This window comes from Pteropus alecto, unplaced genomic scaffold (genome assembly GCF_000325575.1).
Source record: "Pteropus alecto unplaced genomic scaffold, ASM32557v1 scaffold223, whole genome shotgun sequence".
NCBI lineage: Eukaryota > Metazoa > Chordata > Mammalia > Chiroptera > Pteropodidae > Pteropus > Pteropus alecto.
In genome coordinates, this window is record NW_006434441.1 from 2,764,353 (window position 1) to 2,784,765 (window position 20,413).

The window sequence follows — 20,413 nt, forward strand, 5'->3', positions numbered from 1 at the left end:
GAGACGCTTACAGGTGTCAGACAGAGCAGACCAGGGGCGGCCAGGCCCCTCGGACTCCTGGGAGGGATAAAACTCAGAATGTCCTGGTCCTCCTGGATCCTCTGAGAAGGGTCACCTCCCCCGCGGTTGAGCGGGCACTTTCCAGACCTCAAGGACATCTGTCACACATCACACCCCCAAAGGTTTCTGAATATCTTCCACAAAGCTACTTTGTTCTTACCAAATGGATTCATTTTAAAAGGAAAATTTCTATCTGTTGCCCTTCCAGTCCAAATATCACTTAATTACTCTCCTGCAGGCGGTGGCCCCTGCTGGTGACCCCAAACAAGCACCCTCACCCCAGGTGGCCGGGAGCCACAGGAAATCACCCCAGGATGCCAGGAGGACCTTCCCCTGAGTTGGGACAACAAAAATATCACCAAATGTCCCTGGGGAGCAGACCTCACTAGCACCACTGGCCTGGGAGGTGTGTGCATAACCTACCGCAAGACGTGCCAGCATGTCAGAGGCTAACGCCCAGGAATGTGGATGAGGGAGCAATGGATTATGGAAGGAGGGATGCTGGGGACATGTCCAGCGCCCGCACAGGATGAGTGACACATGGCTCCTTTGCGCCTCTGAACATCCCCTCACCATCTCTACCCACCACAGACACTGAGGAGGTAGACACTGTCATATAACAGAATGGGCCACTGTGACAAGCCGTCACATCCACTTAATAAAAGCCCAGGAAGGGTAGATACACACCGGCTTATCTATAGGGCACTTGGCTCTATCAAGCTCAGTAGGGAGCAAAATCTAAGTGACAAGATACCCCGGGAAAAAGAAAAAGAACAGCTGGGCACAACTCCCTTTGCATTGGGCCTCAGCGCTGGCACATGTGTAATGCCTTCAGGGCACCCCAGGTCCCCACAGGTCAGTCCTCTGAGAAATTCAGTCTGTAGGATGCTCCTGGTGTAAGTAGTGTGAGTGACACAAGAGGCCAAATGTCACTTATGCAGCAAAAATGAGCCAGGCACCTTGGTGACTAGATGAAAGTAAATCTAGAACTTTCTGCAGCTAGGAATATGTCTTCCCAACTGGATAGCACATTAAACATCCCCAGGAGGAGGTAGTCTAGAACTATAAGCCAAGCTTGCAGGTGAAGCTGTGGAAAACAAGCCTGTGAACCAGGCCCCTATTGGCCCAGCTGGAGACCCTCAGTCTTCACCCCTAAGTAGAGACACAAGCAGGGCCTCAGTGGGCTCTTCTCCCATGAAATGCAGATAACCAACTGCATGCCCACTGTCCCCAGCCCACTGGACCAGACAGTATGGTCCAGGCCAGGTCAGGCACAAAAGACCCTGCACCTCCCAGGTCGGGCCGTTCTGTCATAAACACTGACAGTGGCCCGTGAGCTGGCCCTCACACTTGGCAGGGTGCCAGCTCCTCTCAGCGCAAGGAAGGTGCTGATGGCCTTTGTGCAGGCTCATTGTTCTGTCGGCCCTTAGCCCCAAGGTGGCCCGCTCACCAGGTGCCTGGTGCCCTGCCCGCTGCCCACCACACCTGCCACATTCCCCTCGGTGGCTGGGGCAAACATAGAGCTGCTTTCTCACTACTTTGTCATGGTGACATCTGCCAACAGCAACACCCAGCCCCTGGTCTCTGGGCAGAGAGCAGCCACTGGCCAGTGTGTTCTCCAAGTGGATGAGGTAGGCAGAGCCTCCTGGACCATGTCTTCAGGCATGCAGTGGAGGGAAGCAAGCCAAACCCACATGTCATCTCAGTCCCTACAGGCTCAGTGACCTCAGACTACAGACCCATCGGCAGCCTCGGCAGCAGCCTCTACAGAAGAAAACAACGGTAGACCCCATTGCCTCCATGGAATCCCCCACAGAAAGGGCCCCACTCGAGCACTTTTCTGTCTGCAAAGTCCGCACTGACAAAGGCCTGACCACACCTGTGAGCTGGGCCACACAGAAAGCCCTAAAAAGACGGGCGAGTTCAAACGCATGCAGTTACACACTGGACAACTCGCCTTCATGGGAAATGCCAAAGCAAGCAAAACGGTGAATCTATGTCTCATGCCAGCATGCCAAACACAACGTGATTCCACATGCAAAGTACCTGAGGCCTCACCCAGAGACACGTGGACATGGACTCTCACTGTGGCCTCAGGCAAGGTGGCCTCTACACAAGGCATGGCCCAGGATCCCCCACCTCAGCTCTCTCTAATTCAAGTTCACTGCCTTGTAATTCAATTTCAGTCAAGTTTACCCATTTTAGGGGGTATGGTTCTGAGTTTTGACAAACACATACAGTGGTCTCCCTTTATCCATGGGGGTCACATTCCAAGACCCCCGTGGACACCTGAGACTGTGGACAGTACTGAACCCTGTGCTTTCTCCTACACACACATACATGTGATCAAGGTTAACTTATAAATCAGGCACAGTAAGGGAGTAACAAGAATAACTAATGATAAACAGAACGGTTATAATGATCTACTGTAATAAGTTATATGGCTGAGGTCCCTGTCTTCGGTCCCTTGCTGAGGTCCTCACAGATGCTCCATGCTCCCAAGGAAACAGGCTGCTGTCACTCAGACATGTCTTCCATTCGCGTCCCGCCGCACCGTCAACACCTTTGTGTCCTCACTAAACATTGCTCACGTCTCGTGGCTGGAACTTTTGCAGTTTGAGGTATGAGAGCAAAATGAGCATGGATTTCTCTTTCTTCCTTCACAATTTCACAAATGGAAGACTGGTTTTCACCATAGGTCTTAGCAACCTCGGCATATGGTTTTCTTGTCTTATTAAACAGAGAACTTCCACCTTTTGACTTCAAGGAAGCACTTTCCGGCTCTTTGGTAGCCTATCAGAATTGCCAGCATCACTAATCTTGCACTACGGGACCATTATCAAAGAAAATGAAGGTCACTCGAACACAGACACTGTGTCACCAGGACAGTGGAGCTGATCCTCGAGAACGCTCCTAAGTGGCTAACAGCAGGGAGCATCTACGATGTGGGGACAGCACTGAACAAAGGGATGAGTCACATCCCAGGCGGGATGGGGCGAGACAGCACACGATTTCACCATGCTACTTGAACGGCACACAATTTAAAACTCATGAATTGTTTATTTCTGAAATTTTCCATTTAATGTTTTTGAACCACGGTTGACCACAGACGATTGAAACCACGGAAAGCGAAACCATGGGTAAGAGGAGACCACGGTACAGTCATGTAACCATCACAGTCAAGATTCAGAATATGTTTATCACCCTCGAAAATCCCTCATGACACTTCCGAGTCCCCTGCCCAGGCTCTGGCAGCCGCCGATCTTTTGCCTTCTCCCCAGTTTCCCTTTTCCAGGAAAGGTCGTAACGTGGAAACACAGCCCACACACTTCGGACCTGGCTTCCTTCATTCAGCCTGACACCGTTTTGCCGCTGGGCAGGCCATCGCTGTGCAAGGGCCGCAGCTCACCCACCTCTGGTGAGGGCATTTGAGCTTGTTTTTGGTTTGGGGCTACTATGGGTGAATGTGTTAATGTCTCGGTGTCAGCACTAACAGAGAGTCAGTCACCGGGTCCCACAGTACCCGCTAAGGCATGGCCAAACCCTATAAGAAACCACCGGGGTGTCGTCCAGAGCGGCCACACGGTCTGGCCTTCCCATCAGCACCATTGTCAGGGTGGAGCAGAGGAGGTTCTGTCCTTTGTTGTTGTTATTTAGGGATTTGTTTTTGTTTCTGTTTTTTGTTTCTCGGTGTGCGATTTTTTTAAGCCATTCTGATACACGTGCAATGGTATCTTGTGGCCTTATTTTGCACTTCCTTAATGACTGACGATGTTGAACATCTCTTCATGTACTTACTTGCCATCTACAGCTCTTCTGCAGTAAAATATAAGTTCAAAGATTTTTTGCCCATTAAATTGATTTTTTGTTAAAAGGTTGTAAGAGTTTTTGTATATATTCTGGATACCAGTCCTTTATCAGATATGCATTTTAAAACTATTTTGTCCTGGTTCATGGCTTGTCGTTTAGTTTCTTAGCAGTTTTCAAAGGGCAGATGTTTTCCATTTTGATAAAATCCATTTTAACAGCTTTTTTGGTTTATAGTTTATGCTTTTTGTGTCCAAAGCAATCTTTGCCTGGCCCAAGGTCACAAAAATTTTCTGCTGTTTTCTTCTATAAAGTTTTCAGTTCCACCTTCTCCGTTAGGTCCATGACTCTTTTTTGTTTATTGTTGTACATTTTCTAAGCTATGAGTTGAGGGCTTGCGTTCTTACGTTTGGTTGGTTTTCACGGATGCCTAATTATTCCAGTACCATTTATTGAAAAGATTATCCTTTTTCCATTGAATTACCTTGACATTTTTGTTGAAAATCAATCGACCATCTGTGCGTGGGTCTGGACCCTCTCCTGTCCCACTGTCCAGTATACCTGTCTTTTCACCATCTTGTTTACTGTAGCTTTACAGCAAGTCTTGAAGTCGGGTACAATCGGCCTCCCAACTTGTTCTTTTTCAAAAGTGCATTGGCCTTTACAGATAAATTTTTGAATTAGCTTATCATTTTTTGAATAAGCTTATCATGCATAAAACATTTACATTTATGTTTCATTTAATTTGGGTTCTGTTGAATCTCTAGATCAAATTAAATTGGGTGCCTTATCCTTTTGAAACTAAAGAAGCAGTCATTTTTCAGAAGTATTATGAAAGAAAGACCAACAGCTTCCTCCTAGACCCACCCACACAGAACGGCCTTGCCAAATGGCCTTGGCTCTCAGGGCGGGGTGGTGGAGTCCACATGTTCCGATACAGAGGGACACCTGGGGTGGGGGACAGGAACGCAGTCGGCCTCCCCAACCTGCTGCCTGAGAAAGGAAGGAAAAGATGTAGGGTTGGGGTCTGGCCTGAAAAGCAGCCCTGAGACCTAACAGCAGAAAGGAGTGTGGCCCCTGACAAATATTTGAAAAGAAGGTGACATCGAGGGGCCGTTGGAGGGTGAGAAGGAGTTTATAGTACAGAAGACAGGAGGGGAGTTAATTCTTCAAAGGAAATAGCAAAAGCAAGGGATGAGAGAGGCTGCTGGCTGGGAGGCAGGGCCTGGGGATGAGGTCTGGAATCCCAGGCTCAGGGTCAGAATTCTGTTCTCCGGGCATGCAAGCTCATGGAAGCTTCTGAGTGGGAGGGGTATGATCAGATCTGCATTTGAGAAAAACCCCCTTGGTGGTAGATGAGAGAGTCCCTGGAGACCATCCCATGATGTGGCAACAGACATGATGAGTGGGTCTAACTAAGGAGTCATTCAAGAGCCTGAAGCAAAAGGTCCTTAGAGGACAAGGCCACCAACGACTTGACACCTGACATGGTTACAGCCAGGGTGGGGGTGGAGAGGCACAGGAGGACATCTCATGCTCTCCTTAGACCCTGGCCCAGCACACCCACAGCCTCAGGCCACGCTCTGGGCCACTGGTGACAACACAGCTATGACCTCATGGGCCATGCCCTCACGGACATCACTAGGGAAGGACATAGAACTCAGATGCCCCGTGAGGGTTCATATTCTGCTCTCTGGGGCAATATTTTGTGTTAAGGTCATCTAAAAAATGCAACCTTCAAAGCTGTGCTTTGAAGATTATGCCATTGCGGTTGAATAAAATTTTTGGCAACTCCATGTGTGAATCTGGTCAGAGTCTGGAAAAGAGACAGATGGAACAGTCGGCAGAGAATCTCAGTGACAGAAACAACTGTTCTCTGGAAGGGGAAAAAGGGCAGGAGGCATCTTTGTTTATTTTTACAAAATTTGGAGAGCACGGTCTCCCCCAGCTGCCACCACAAGATCAAACCAGCTCCAAATGGGAGTCGCGAGGTGTCTGCCAACACTGGGGATCAAGGCCCCATGGACCCAGTGGCCTGTTTCTTGTCTTTTGCTCCCTTGGGATTTCAAGATGACAATTCCACTAGGGCATCGGTGCCGCCTGTCCCTTCACTAAGCATTCCAATTCATCTCTGAACCTTAAATGCCGCTTCTAATCTAAACCGGAATACGGAAGCACACAGCCCTTTCGTGCAGGGCTCAGCCCTCTGGGCCCCTCAAACCTGGCAGCACAGGCAGTCTGGGGTGGCCGCTCAGGCCTGGAACCACACCTGGGTGTTCAGGCATTCCCACTTCAGACAAGCCTAAGACCAGGCCTTGAGCCACACCCAGCCCACCTCTAACCACGTGTGGCTCTCCACTGCCCCGTCCCCTCGCCAGCCCTGGGGGGACTGCAGAGACTTCTAGGGGGTCGGTACCTGTAATTCCAACATCAGGTTTAGGACACAGGCCTGAACAAGGTACCCAATTCAGCATTCCCTGGGGCCTCTAAGTACTGACAGAGAGAAGTCAGCTGTGAGAAGGAAATGCTGTCTGAGAGTCAAGCCCCCATGGGCCCCACTGAACTAGAGCCACACGGAAACTGCTTCCATCCCTCACTGATCAAAGGGAGACAACCAACAGAAAGATAGAACACAACAATTCTGCCAGGGGCTGGTCTGCTGCTCTCATTCCCTGCTTTCATGAGCCTTTCTTAGAAATGCGGGTTTAAGTGCCACGTGCCAAAACCCCATGCCGCCAGCTCCCGAGGCCTCTCCACTGTCAGAGAAGCACGCGCTAAGGCGACATGTCATTTCTGGGCCCGGTTCATCCTGGCCGGGGTCCCCACCAGGAGGCATCGGGCTTCTTGAGGCTGCAGCACTAGGATAGTAGGAAGATCATCTAAACTCTCAATCTTGCAGAAAAAGAAAAAAACAAAACACCCACGCAGAGGGAACAATTTCCCCACTGTGTGGGCGGTGGGGCCCCAAGAGCTGTTATCTGCAAAGGGCGCGTCTGGGGTTACCCATCTGTCACCACCATGTGGATTCCACCTGAAAACCTCAAGTCGAACAGTGAGGAATGAACAGCAAGAGACAATTTTCCACTGAGAAAATGACCTGACTTTACACAAATAAATGAAAACACCATGACGATAAATAAAGTGTGTGCAGGACCTGTTGTCAAATGCCCAGTTGGTCACAGCAGACACTCTTCCCTGCTTGGGATGGGACAGCGCCATTCTCCACTCCCGACCCCTCAGCACCCACCCCACAGGATGTCACACACACAGACAGGTCCGGCAGAGAGAGAGGCTGACCCCCATGGCTGCCATAGGAGCGGGGGAGGTTGGGTGTGCACGTGTCAGGGTCGGGGGTCTTACCCCTGAACGTGGTCACGATGGCTGACACACCAGTGCACATACACGGAAACGAGCCCAGGCCTCCTGCAGGCCTCCAGGCCCGCCGGCCACACAAGGGCTCATGGGTCTGTAGCAGCCTGCTCACTAAAGGATCTCAGTGACTTCCTTCACCCACCCACACTCATGTCCTTTAACTCTCCCTAGTCTGTTCCCCTTCATGAGTGAACCCCCCTCCCAATATTGTCATCTGGGGGCTGCTCTGGCTTCCTCCGGTCTCCTCGCCCCGCCCCCACCTGAACAGCACTCTGCTAGGTTTTCTCCATCTCTCTTGGCCCTGGCCCTCCTGTCAGAATTCTGGAAACAGACCTGGCGACCGGAACCTGAAGTCCCAAACCCTGCTTCCCAAGGTCTCCTCTTCCATGCCAGGAGGACCCAATTCCATCATGCGGGTTCTGGGTCAACATGACAAGAGATATGGAAACCATTTCTCGGGAGCAGCCGTGAGCCTTTGTGGCCCAGAACCATACAGGCATAAGATGCAGCCCATCTAAAAAGCAATCGACAGGAAAATAGTATGGCAGATTCTCAAAAGCCTAAAAATAGAATCACCTTATGACCCAGCAACCCCACTGTGAGTGTGCACCCAAAAGAATTGGAAGCAGGACCTGAAAGACGCACTTGAACACCCATGTTCACAGCAGCATGAGTCACAGCAGCCAAGAAACACCCCAAGTGTCCCTTAGCAGATGAATGGGGTCCCCCCATGCAGTGGAGTGCTATCCGGCCTTCAAAGGAAGAGGATCCTGACACGGGCTACATGGATGGACCTTGAGGACATTCTGCTAAATGATATAAGCCAGTCATGAAAGGGTAAATAGGGTACGATTCCACCTACATGCGGTACTTAGAGTAGTCGAAGCCATGGAGACAGAAAGCCGAATGGAGTCCCAGGGGCCAAGAAAGGGAAAATGGCAAGTGAGTGTTCTATGGGGACAGAGTTTAGGTTTGGGAAGATGAAAAAGTTCTGGAGAGGGTGGTGGTGATGGTGGCATGACAGCCTGAGCACACAGTCAGTCCTCGCATCTGTGGGTTTCACACCCGTGAAGTCAACCAATGCGTATTGAAAAAATTCAGGGAAAAAAAAATTCCAGAAAGTTCCAAAAAGCGGAGCTTGAGGTTGCCGCATGCCGAGTGCTAGGCTGAACCCACGCACCTGAAGTGGCATGTGCACGCCCCACCGTCACCTGTGCAGACACAGGTCATGTGCCACTTCTGTGCACCCATGGGTTTCAGTGTCCACAGGGGTCCTGGAGCCCATCCTCTGGGGATACGAAAGACCACTGTACTTAATAGCACCGAACTAACTGCACACTTTTTAACCTTTTTTAAGGGTGAAATGGTAAGTTTTATGTGAGGTATATTTTACCAATAAAGAAATAATCAACAAAAGGACAGAGGTATCAATTAATCTAAATAAGCCAGCAGAATTTTTAAAGAGGGCACACAACCAGAGACCTCACCCTTCATCTTCCTCCTCTAAGAGGACAGAGGTGGGTGACAGGGCCAGATGACACAAGAGCCACCACAGACAACACAGTGACCTGTAAGACCTTTGAGAGGAAAGGCTGATCCCACCCGTGCTCGCCGACCCCAGAAATAGGACAAAGACCGCAGGGTGAGGGGCTTCTCAGTGACACGTTAGTAAGTGTCATCAATTCCTGCAAGCCGGGGGTTTCCCAGAAGATGCTTTCTTTCACCCCCCAACCCCCGCCCCCGCAATTTACTTTTGTGCTTCCCGAAACTTTAGGTATAAATTCCTACATGTCAGAAGTGATTTTTTGAAAACACGACCTCTAATACTGCCTTCATTCTTTTAAGATGCTGGTACATGGCAGGGTCAAACGCTCCTCACCGCACTCTCGCCTTGGCTCGCGTAAATCGGACGTGTGTAAGTTGGACGTGACACTTTGTTAGAGGCCTGCCAGGCCAGAAACAAGCCTGCACATCACCCCGTGTTATGGCAGTCACTCCCTAATCACTGTCAGTGCTCCCAAAGTCTCCCGACTCCTCCTCAGGGGACACGCAGATGCTGCAGGCAGCCTCCTGCGAACAGTGGCTTTGCAGAGCCACCACCCACTCAAGGTCTCCAAGTCCCCGAGGCAGAGTGTGAAGAAGGCTGACAAAGGAGTCTCAGTAGATACCCTCCCTTTCCTCCTTCTCCATCTCATTACTTTCCTTTGTAACTTATTTAGATTTTGGTTCAGTTTTTGCTGCATTTATGAAATGTTCATGACACCCCACTCTGAACTTAACGCCCAGAGCCAGAACAATGTACAGGACGGCCTGGAGCAAACAGCCCTGGAAACATGGCACAGAGGTAGCCTGGCCAGAGGATGAAGGACTTTGCTATGCTTCCCCACCACCACACACACACACACACACACACACACACACACACACACACACAAATATGACACACCCAATATCCTGACAGCATTCGAGTCCAGGGTCCACCATCCACCAGGGCTTCCTTAGTGTGCGCACCTGTGCATGTCGTCAGCTGCAGCGGTCTGGCTGTGCTCACCAGGGACGCATGCACCTTGCCATGAGCAGCCATCAGGCACTAAGGACCCCAACATATAAGCCATCATGAGCATCTCGGAACAGCTATACTCCAAGGGGGTCCAGAAATGCCCAACACGAACACTTGTCTTCACTTGTCCCCAGGCTCTGATCCACTCCTGTTCCCTCCTGCTCTAACCACACAGCTCACAGCAGCTGTCCAAGGTCTCAGTGACCGCCCACTTCACTGCACAGCTCACACTGGAACGTAAGCCTTGTGCACAACTGGTTATAACCATTTTAAGAAGGCAAACTTGTTTTGAAATCAGGTGTCTGTGGCTTGAGAGCAGGCCTGATGTCCCAAGCTGTAGTCAGGGAGGTAAGTTGAAGCCTGTCACCAGCGGGTGGCACTTTGGGGAGGCTGTGAGCACGGTTGGTGTAAGGAAGGGAGAGACATGGTTTAGGGCTGGATCTTATTCACTCACTTCAACACCTTAATACAATTTGGTGTGTGCCAAGGGGAAAGGTTGACACCAGCACAGAAACAAACAATTTTCATACACATGATGCAGCTGAGGCAAAGGCAGGAACTGTGAAGCAAGACCAAACTCAGAGCTGTCACCCATTTTCGATTGTGCCTGAGAGGGACAGGGTGTAGGGTGGCCTGCATGGAGGGCTGGGCTTCCCAGCTCTGTCTGCCTGGCCCCATCTTCCCCACAGGACCCCGACTTCGCTACTCGCCCTTGGACAGTACACGACCCACTTCTATGTCTCTGCACCAGAGCGTCACATTTTCTGTTCTCAAAACAGCGTGCCACCTGCCGCCGCCTGTATGTGAAACCTTACTCCTCCAAATAGCGACTTACTCTCGCCAATGACTTAGAGCAGCTTCGCCTATTTGCTGTGTCACTGATGCTATGGGTAGAGCAGCCACCGAAACGAAGCTCAAAAACCTGTAGACTCAAGCAGACTCATGCTATAAACTGGCAAGGATATCACTTTAAAAAAATTTTTTTAACTTTACCTGTGGCTGTAGCGAATGGCTATCGTCAGCCCAAGCTGTAATGGAAAGAGAGAAATACATATTAAATAACATCAAAAATATTCTGAATTCACCAGAAAATTACCTTAATTTGGTCAATGATTTTTAAATGTTTCCAAAAACACCCTACTGCTAATGCTTCGTAAATTACACATTTTAATGATAGATCTTTATTTTCAACTTACCTCTCAGAGAATAAGCACATTCTGGAAGGGTCTTAGCAGAGCCAACAGGGTTTTGTGTGCATTAAACAGTGTCTCTCCTCAGGAAAGACTTCTGAAACATGGCTTGCCCCTCCCCCCCACCTTTATTTTCTTTTTGCAAATTTTTAAAATTTCTTATTGAGGTATAATTGACAAACAAAGTTGTATATGTTCAAAGTGTACAACTTGGCGATCTGGTGTGCACAGGCACTGTGAGATGACGACCACGTGTGACCACATTGACACACCCACCACCTCACAGAGCTGCCTTATTTTATTTTCCTGGTGAGACATTTAAGATCTGCTCTCAGCAGCTTTCCAGTTTATAACAACACAGTGTTGTTAGCCATGCACCATGCTGCACTTTATGTCCCCAGAAATTGCTAGTCTCGTAGCCGGAAGTTTGTACCTCTGACCAACACTCCCAGCCCCCCAGCCCAGCCCCCAGTGACCACTGTTTTCCTCTCTCAACCCTGAGACAAAGCACAACAGAATGACACTGCGTGTGTGCTGCTTCTGAGGTCTCATTGGGACAACGCCACTCCCCCCCGCCAGCCCCAGGGCACTGACGCCTGGGCCAGAGCCTGCCCAGGGGGGTCACATTGACCCCATAAGTGAGAGGCCAGCATGTCATTGAGCCTTTGACCCACGTGTGGCAGCAAGAGAAAGTGTGTACAGTTGCTGGGCACAACACAGTAGGAGCCGGGTGGCCCTGTGGGTCCCCTTTACATGGGCGGTGGCACAGAGACCTCTCAGAGGTAACCAAGGTCTAATCCCATGTCAGGGCCTCAGCTCGCTCACGCAGGGTCAGTAGTGGATCAGAGAAGAGTCAGGCCAGTCATTTCAACCTGATGGTTAGGGTGTCGGCAAATCACTCTCAGAGCCTCTGTGTTTACAACTGTAAAACAGGCAAAATGACTATTTTCTCATAGGGCGAATATAAGATTAAGTAATTTTTCTATATTTGTGCTCATATCTGTAGGTATACACACTACCTGATAGGAAAAAACTATAAATAATAACTACCCCTCCATATAGGCAATCTCCCATTTATGAAAATTCTGTCACATTCCAAAATCTAATTCTTAAATTGGTTTTGGGAACTTTAAAAGTATTTCATTGTGTAAAAAACACTGATCAGCTGCAGCCATAACTATAGAAGTGTCATTAACCCACCTGTTTAAGGAACTCACAGCAGTTAAAGCCCTAAGCACCACCAGTAATATCATTTCCGGTGAAAAATCTACCAAAGATACACCTTAACAATTCCAAAGGTATCATTGCTCATCCCCTTGATTTCACCTCCATGGAGGTGAGGGTTAGGGACTTCTGTGGCCCTATTCTGGGTGCTGTGAGATGATAGGAGGCCCCCAGGCAGGAGGAGGTGGAAGGGTGGGGAAGTGTTAGGAGAAATAAAATCACTGCTGAGGTAAGAAAGCCCAGCAATGGCTCTGTCCAGCCCGACAAATGCAGAATCCCCCGGCTCCTGTGTAGACGGCTCAGCTCCAGAATAACCATCTGCTGTTATCCTACACACACCCACATGCAGGACCAACAACTACGAGCTATCAGTCTAGGAGGGCAGGCATCTCGAAGTGAAGCACAAAATACATAAAATCAAGCTGATATCACATCACAGTCACCTGAATTTGTGCGATTATCTGTCTCAACTAAGCCAGGAGGAGACTTCCTGTGCCACTTCAGTAAACAGCAGAGGAAGATGTCTCTGGGACAATCGACAATTTGAAGAACAAGGGGGAAATTATTTGGGGGATGAAATAAAAACAGAAACTGCAGGCGAAAGGTCAGGCTGAGCAGTTTACAGATCTCGCATGCTAGGTAATTCACGTGTCCTGGGCTTAAAATGTTCTAAATTTTACCGACTGAATATTTTGATAAGCTTTGGAGGACTGTTTAATTCGTGGCTTTTCCACAGTTGAATTATAAGCCCTTGCTGGAGCAGGGGAGTAAATGGGCGTGAGGGGTGTGGGGGGAACCAGGAAGACACGGGGTAAGCTGTTAAGTGGCAGCCATGCTGTGTACAAGGGGCTTGGAGATAGACCCCCTCACAGAGGCGAATTTCAATTCGACATTTTTATTGGTCTTTTCCCGGCTTCTGAATCAGATATGTTTTACAGGCATTTTTAAAAGGACACCTCTACTAAGAAAGAAAGTGTGAATCTTGCAATCACAGGCTTCTGTGCACCCCAGCCTGGCAAAGTCATGCCAAGGAACAAGATGCCTGGAACCTGCACGAAGGTCCCAGAGCCAAGCAGCAGGCAGCTGACGGGTGGATGCGAGAACAAAGTATTCGCAAACATTCTGCAGATGTGGCTGAAACCCCATACAGAAAAAAGCACTGGATCCAACTCAACAGACCTGAGACAGTGCTGGGACAGTGCAGCGAGGTTCCTGTGAGCCTCGCCCAAAGCCCCGGTTGGAACAGGCAACAAAGGCCAGCAAGCTATGTAGGAGCCTCCTGTGCCTGCTCCTCACTCCTACATATTATCTGGAGGACACAGGGGACATAGAAAATTCGGAGGTTTTCTTTACCACAGCAAGTACCAGATAAAGACTGTGTCATCTGCTGAGACAAGGGCCAGAGGCACTTCTCCCTCAGCCCGAGGAATCACCATCCACCAGTCTAGCCCTGCTAAGAAGCATCGACAACTCAGAAATGCAACTCTCAGGGCTGCCTGTGCGCACACATACACCTGTACACACATGCACATGTATCCACACTTACACCCAACTCAATGTATTCACACAGACATGTGCACACTCTTGTGCATGCGCACATGCATGTGCACAATCTACAGATGTATGCATGCATGCACACCCACTCACACGTACACATACACACATACACACACACATGCACGATCTACAAATGTATGCATGCATACACACCCACACTCACACATATGCATGTGCAAGTACACATGCATTGATACGCATGCATATGTGTGCACACATCCATGCACGCACATACTCAACACTCAAATGCATGCACGTGCGTGCGCCGGCACATGTGCACATATACATATGTATACCCATTCGTGCCCCCTCATGCAGACACTTTGGCATTCAGAGAGGCCCATGGAGCCCCTGAGACAAGGGGAAGACTCAGACAATTGACCCTTTTGTTGTTAGTCTCAGCAGGGACCCAGAGGAGAGGGAGGAGGGGGTGGGGATTGGCCCCTTGACCCTAGCCCAGCTGGGCTGAGGCCCAGGGACAGGGAGGTCAGCAGAGTTCTGAGCTGCCACTCCCCTGAAGGATACCCGCCCCCCAGGACATCCTGTAAGTGTTGCCAGAAAGCACTTAACAAACTCCCATTCGGAGCACTCCTTAGATTCACTCAATTTGTTAATTACTAAATTAAATCACACTTTAATGGCAAGGAAAGAGTAATTTAACATTTTTCAAAATCTCCACCAGCTACAAAAATCGTTTTTCTGCTCCTAAAAATGCTCCTTTTTGGAACAGCTGACCGAGGCAGCTGTTTTGTATCAAGGCCGGGGGTTTCCTATGTGACCCGGGAGCTCAGCCGGCAGGCGAGCCTTCGACATTTGAGGGTAACCTGAGAGTAATTTGCCATAAAACACCCAGGAGTGGGCCGGCTGTGGCCGGATACGCCCCATAAAGCACTGCATAGACTGCATGGATCTCGTAAAATAATCATAATAATTTTAAAAAACACATTTTTAAAACTTTTTTAAAGGAAAGTAACGGTTGACACTGCCATAGAAGGCAGCAGGGAACTTCCCTTCCATGTCCACGGCTGTCAGCAAGTGTCTCTCCCCTCGTGTCCACCTGAATAAGGGCGCCTGTTACTGCGAACCGTTTCTTACGGGTCCACTCTGCTTGTGTTCGCAGATGCTCTTGCACACAGGCTACGGGGCACAGGCAGACCAGGGGAAGGGTCCAGGAAGAGCCAACCCCAAGTGGCACAGCTGGTGACTGCTCTGAGTGCCAGTCCAGAACATTCTAGACCAGGGGTGGCGTGCTGGCAGGGGCACCTTTCACAAGGTCAACCACCTACTGGCCACAGCCGTGACACTAGCACTCCCCATTCCTCAAGAAAAGCTGCGAACCAAGGGTATTTTTTAATGAAAACTCCCACATTTTAAACTGATTTCAATATTTTTCAAATGCGAGCCAAACAAAACGTGTCAGTGGAATTTGGCCAAGGGAGCCACCAGTAAGCGACTTCGCTTTATACCTTTCCAGGCCGCCAGCCTCTCCTCAGGTTTTCAAACCTTGATCTGAATTAACGAGTTTATGACAAATCTGAAAAAAGCCTGCATGTAATTCCTGAGCCTTCACTTCCTTTCCTAGACTTACATGGACATTTTTCTTTAGTTTCTTTATGTTCAAGGGTCCAAAGATTTATGACATCACAAAAGAAACTCAAAAAAGAAACCTTGTTTATTTTCTTTGTACAATTTCCGTTTTTTTTTGACTATTCCTTCCGGTTTTATGGGAAGTATGGAAAGGAGCGTGGCGGGAAGAGGAGATATGACGTGGACAGAATCCCCCAGAAACGGAGCCAGGTGTGCTGGGACCAGGACTGCACTGGAGAAAGAGACGCACCTGGCCTCCTTCCAGCACCACTCTGACCAGATGGCGCCCAGCCCCCGGAGGCCCCAGCGGCACCCTCCAGGACTAGTCCTCCCCAGGCACCGCCCCAGGGCTCCCTGACACCCTGCACCTGACTCTCGAAGTCCTGTCACACATGCCACAGCCGCACTAGTCCTCAGCCAGGCAGCTGTCTAGGCCTAGGACTGTCCTAGGCACCTGCTACATCCTCTAACAAAGTGGTCGCACTGAACTAGGAGGTGCCCTGGTCAGTGGCAATGAGCTGTGGTCCAGTCCCCTGGCTTCTGTTGCTGTCTCCTCACTGTAAACCAGGGAAAATGGCACCTAGCTCACGGGCAGTTTTCAGCAGACTGACTTTGGGCTCAGAGATGGGGACCAGCAGGGCCGGCGCCTCCAGGGAATTTGTGAGAAACGCAAAATTTTCTGGCCCTGACCCCCAACCTGGTTAAGCCAGTCCTCCGGGGGTCAAGTTTAAGAAACACTGAATGAGATGGCGTTTGGTGAACGCAGCAACATGCTTGACACAGATGAAGTCTCACTAAGTGCTACGGTGACGATGCTGACGATGACAGCGCAGCTCACAGTAAAGTCATTTTCATTTCATATCTCCTCCTATCATTTCAGTGTCCTACACTCACCAGCAGGGGCCATAACCACTGCGAGTCCAAGCCTCCTGGCAGGCCCGGGGTGATGCTTTGGGAGATGAGGCCTCCCGGTGCGCCCAGGTGACCACCCACTCGGAGGGAGAGCTGTTCCCACCCTGTGAGGTCCACTGTGTGCTGTCGCCAAGCAAGGACAGTCCAGGGCCAGCCTCGTAGGCTGCGCCCCACCTGCCCTCCTCTTGGCAATCTCCACTAAAAGACAAAGACAGTAGCATATTTTCATATTGAGTTTGTGATGTTTATTTCATTACTGAGTTTATTTCACAATCCTTCTTTGTCCCTTAAAAGTTAAATTAAAAAAAAAAAAAAACTAAAGAAACTAAAGAAAAAGCCACACTTAAGTTTAGAAAAAGAAGGGGTGATGTCCACTGTATAGGCTCTTTCCAGATTTATCAGAAAGCTGGTCATTCAGATCGAAAACTTTCAAGACATGACAGAGGACAAGTCACCAAATTAATGGAAATGAACAGTGAACCAGCATGGAACTGTAGGTGGTGGCTGTTCAACCAGCCCAAAAAAACAGGTGGTTTTAAGTCTCTGAGCCCCAAATGACTGGAGAATCAGACCAATTACGCTGCGATTTGATCCACTGTCCCTAAGAACCCGAGCCAGGTGCCATCTTTTTGGACTAAAAGTTACAGTGCTGCTGGGAAAGCGAGGAGCAGGTCACAGGGACTTGCTGTGCCCCTCGATTTGCCCCAATCAAAAATATTGTGAGTCTGGAGTTGCTGCCCCCACAGCAACTGCCCCTAGGACCCGGTCTGCTAGGCGCTTTCCAGAGTCCCAGGGCACTGGCAGAAGGAAGGACCCCTGCTCTCCATCCCAGCCATGTCTGCAGAGAGAGGACAGTGAGTGCACCCCTGGCAGAAAGGAAAAGAAGCTCGCAGGCCCCCAACGATGAGGACTTCAAGAGGCCACTGTCATTTCTGTCATGGTCATTAAGTGGCCGCGGTCTGTCCCCAGCATGGCAGCACCGTGAGTGTGCGGCAGGGTCTGGTGACCCAGCTTTGTGTGTCCAGGCCCCAGAGCTGCACGAACTGGGCTGCCCAGCAACCCAGCTTTGAAAACCACCGGATCTGTACAGCGTATCCGTGAATGTATTTTTTTTTTTAGGTTTTAGGTTTCAGATAAAATAACTGTGGATTTGGGTTTCCTTGCTTCTCTTGATATGAATAGGTGCGTATTCAATATGAATAAACCACACTCTCTTTTCTTAGAAAGTCTACCTGCCATTTACAGAGAATCAGAAGGACAGGCGTGGCCCACAGCAGAACACCAGAGGGTGGGGGCGCTCCACTGTCCCAGCAAATAGTATTGCCTTGAGAATGCGATTAAGTCAGAGGCAGGGGTGGGGTGGGAGGAAGAGAAGAAAGGAAATGTGCAAGGGACTGAAGGGAAAAAAATACGCGATGCCCTCAAATGCAGTCGATAACCAAAGTATTCTAGGGCCTTTCTAAGGTGGGCTTGGGGCTGTTAAATGCCAGAAAGTGAAAGGCCTTTCACAGCCGGTGGCAGAGCTCAGAGACCCCGCCACAGCTTGCTGACCCAAGACGACCCCAGGCCCCACCAGAGTCAGAGTACACTCCCAGGAAAGGAAACCTCTTTTTAATGTAAAGTACACAAGTAGTTTTAAAGAACTTGTTTTGAAGAAAGAAAAACTTCCCCTCTTTCTAGCTTTTATCTACTTTCTTCTCTATGTAATTTTTACTATAAAAAATAAAAATAAAAATTACACCAAAACAAATAAATAGACAAAAATTCCCTTCACACAGGCATATGGGACATGGGCTAAATGAGGCATTCCATGACATATAACAGTGGCTGTTTAAAAAAGTGCAGTAGATCCATTATTGAAAATGAAATAATATATTTTTGAATTAAACTATTATGAAGTAATTTTTGATTGACAGGCAGGTGTCAGCAATTATACAGAGAAACAAGACAGAGAGGACACTGCGTATCCCCCCACCCAGTGTCCTCCAATGCGAACTCTCACAGCACTATGATACAATCTCACAGAGCATAGTGACATTGCCATCGTACAGTGACAGTCGAGCTGCAGAACATTCCTGTCCCTTGTTATTCTTCTTTGAATGCACCCACCTCCCTCCCAGACTCCCCGGCTGGTTAGCCCCTGGTGGTCACCAGTCTGGGCTCCATCCTTGTAATTTTGTCATTTCAAGAATGTTATACGAAAGGCATCTTACAGCGTGCAATCTGGGGATCAGATCTTTCTATTCAGCACAATTCTCTGAAGATCCGTCCAGGTGGTCACATGCACCAACGGTCCATCTCTTTTGGCTGCCGAGTGGCATTCCACGGCATGGCAGTACCACCATCCCGCATCTGGTGATCTGCATTCGGGGCTGTCACACTATTGCTGCTGTGGACATTCACATGCAGGTGTGCGTGTGAAAACAAATGCTCATTTCTCTGGGTGAACGTCACACAACTTCTATACCTGCTTTGTTAGATTAATGTGCTATATTTTGTCCAGAGATAACTTTCATTGCTTGTTGATATTTAACCAAATGAGAAACTGAGCAACATACCCAGTTGTGTGGGGACTGCTGGGGCTATCACCGTCCTCTTGCATCACACGGCCTTTATCCTGCCCAGCTGCAGCCTCCAGACCAGGCTCCCAGGCTTCTGAAACACTTGTCACCCCACTGTCTCTCCTCTCCTCAATACCTTCCTGCCACTTCACTGGCCCAGAGATGCCACCCAGGCCTCTGACAGCCACAGAAGGAAGTAGGGATCATGCTGCTCCCGAGGAAATGTGCATTTTTCAGGATTCCAAGAAAAACCTTGGCTGAGGATCCAAACATTTCTCCACCAAGAACTCAGAGCAACGTATAGGGGATGAGGACATTTGATGCAGCACTGTCTCTCAAAGCAAAACTTTAGAAACAAGATAAATCCCCACCAGGAGGGGTCTGGTTATAGTGGGCCACTGTGCACAATCACAAAGACGGAGGAAGCCGCCTAGACACTAACTTGGAAGATTGCTGAGAAACAGCGTTGGGGAAAAGCGGGCAGAGGGTCACTCCCAGTTCAGCAGTGCGAGTGCTCTCCAGACCACCCTCCTACAGCAACAGCTACAAACTCTGGGCAAAAGACAACGAGGACAATGAAAAACTGCTGGGAACTCGCTTCTGAGTGAAAGCGAGCAGTCAGATTGGTGAGAGTCAAAAAAGGTGAGGTAGCAACGGACACAAGTGAATTTCCTGGATGTTCGTTGGTTTTTTCCCAGGTTTTGCCCTGACAGCTCCGGTAGCTAAAACCCTGAGAGAAACCTGTTGCCTTCCCGGCTGAAGAACTTGGAGGAGAAGCACAAGCAACTACGGTCCATGGGGATGGGGTAAGGGAGATGCCGGGAGAGGCAGGGCAGAAAAAGGGGACGCTGATCTGTGCGTGGACTGCGGGTGGGTCTCAGGTGACCACTAACCAGCATGCCTGGGACAAAACACGACAAGAAAGGCTTAGAGTATTGAGCTAAGACTTCAGTGAACCCACAGAAGACAAGGCAGAGCTCTAGGTTACGCCTTGAGTCTAACCAGGTTAATTGCCTGTTAAATAAACCACCAACGTCATTCAGGAGAATTTAACATAACTCAGGATCCCCAAAACATAACTTTCACAATGACCAGGATATAATCCAAAGTCACTGGATTTTTAAAGGACCAGGAAAATGTGACGCATTCCCAAGAGAAAAGATTCTCAACCAATGGCCACCCTAAGGCAATCCGGATGCTAGAATTATCAAATAAGGGCATTCATGCAGACATTACACCCACACTCCACAAGAGCAGGGCAAATATGCTCTCATTAGTGAAAAGATAGGAAATCTCAGCAGGGAAATAGAAGATGAAGTTCACTGAACGGGTTTAATGGCAGAAAGAGACGTCAAAGGGAAGAGTGTGAAGAGAGATCAATATAAACTATCCAAAAGAGAGGGATAAAAATATTTTAAAATGCACATCAAAAGTATACATACATGGAGAGATAGTTCACATTCACGTATTGGAAGGCTCAGCGTTGTTCATGTGTCGATTCTTGAGACCCCAACGCAATTCCAGTCAAGTTCCCACCAAGTTAGTTCACAGACATTGACAAACCGATTCTAAAATTTATATGA

At 49.1% G+C, this 20,413-nt stretch overlaps 1 protein-coding gene across 1 annotated transcript in view; it reads right to left on the reverse strand.

Annotated features, from left to right (window-relative positions):
- Positions 1-20,413, reverse strand: part of ACOXL (acyl-CoA oxidase like) — a 201,364-nt gene that overhangs the window by 151,511 nt on the left and 29,440 nt on the right. The window contains exon 9 of the mRNA XM_006909483.3: positions 10,793-10,827. Within this exon, the coding sequence (XP_006909545.1) occupies positions 10,793-10,827 (35 nt within the window). The remainder of the gene's footprint in view (positions 1-10,792; positions 10,828-20,413) is intronic.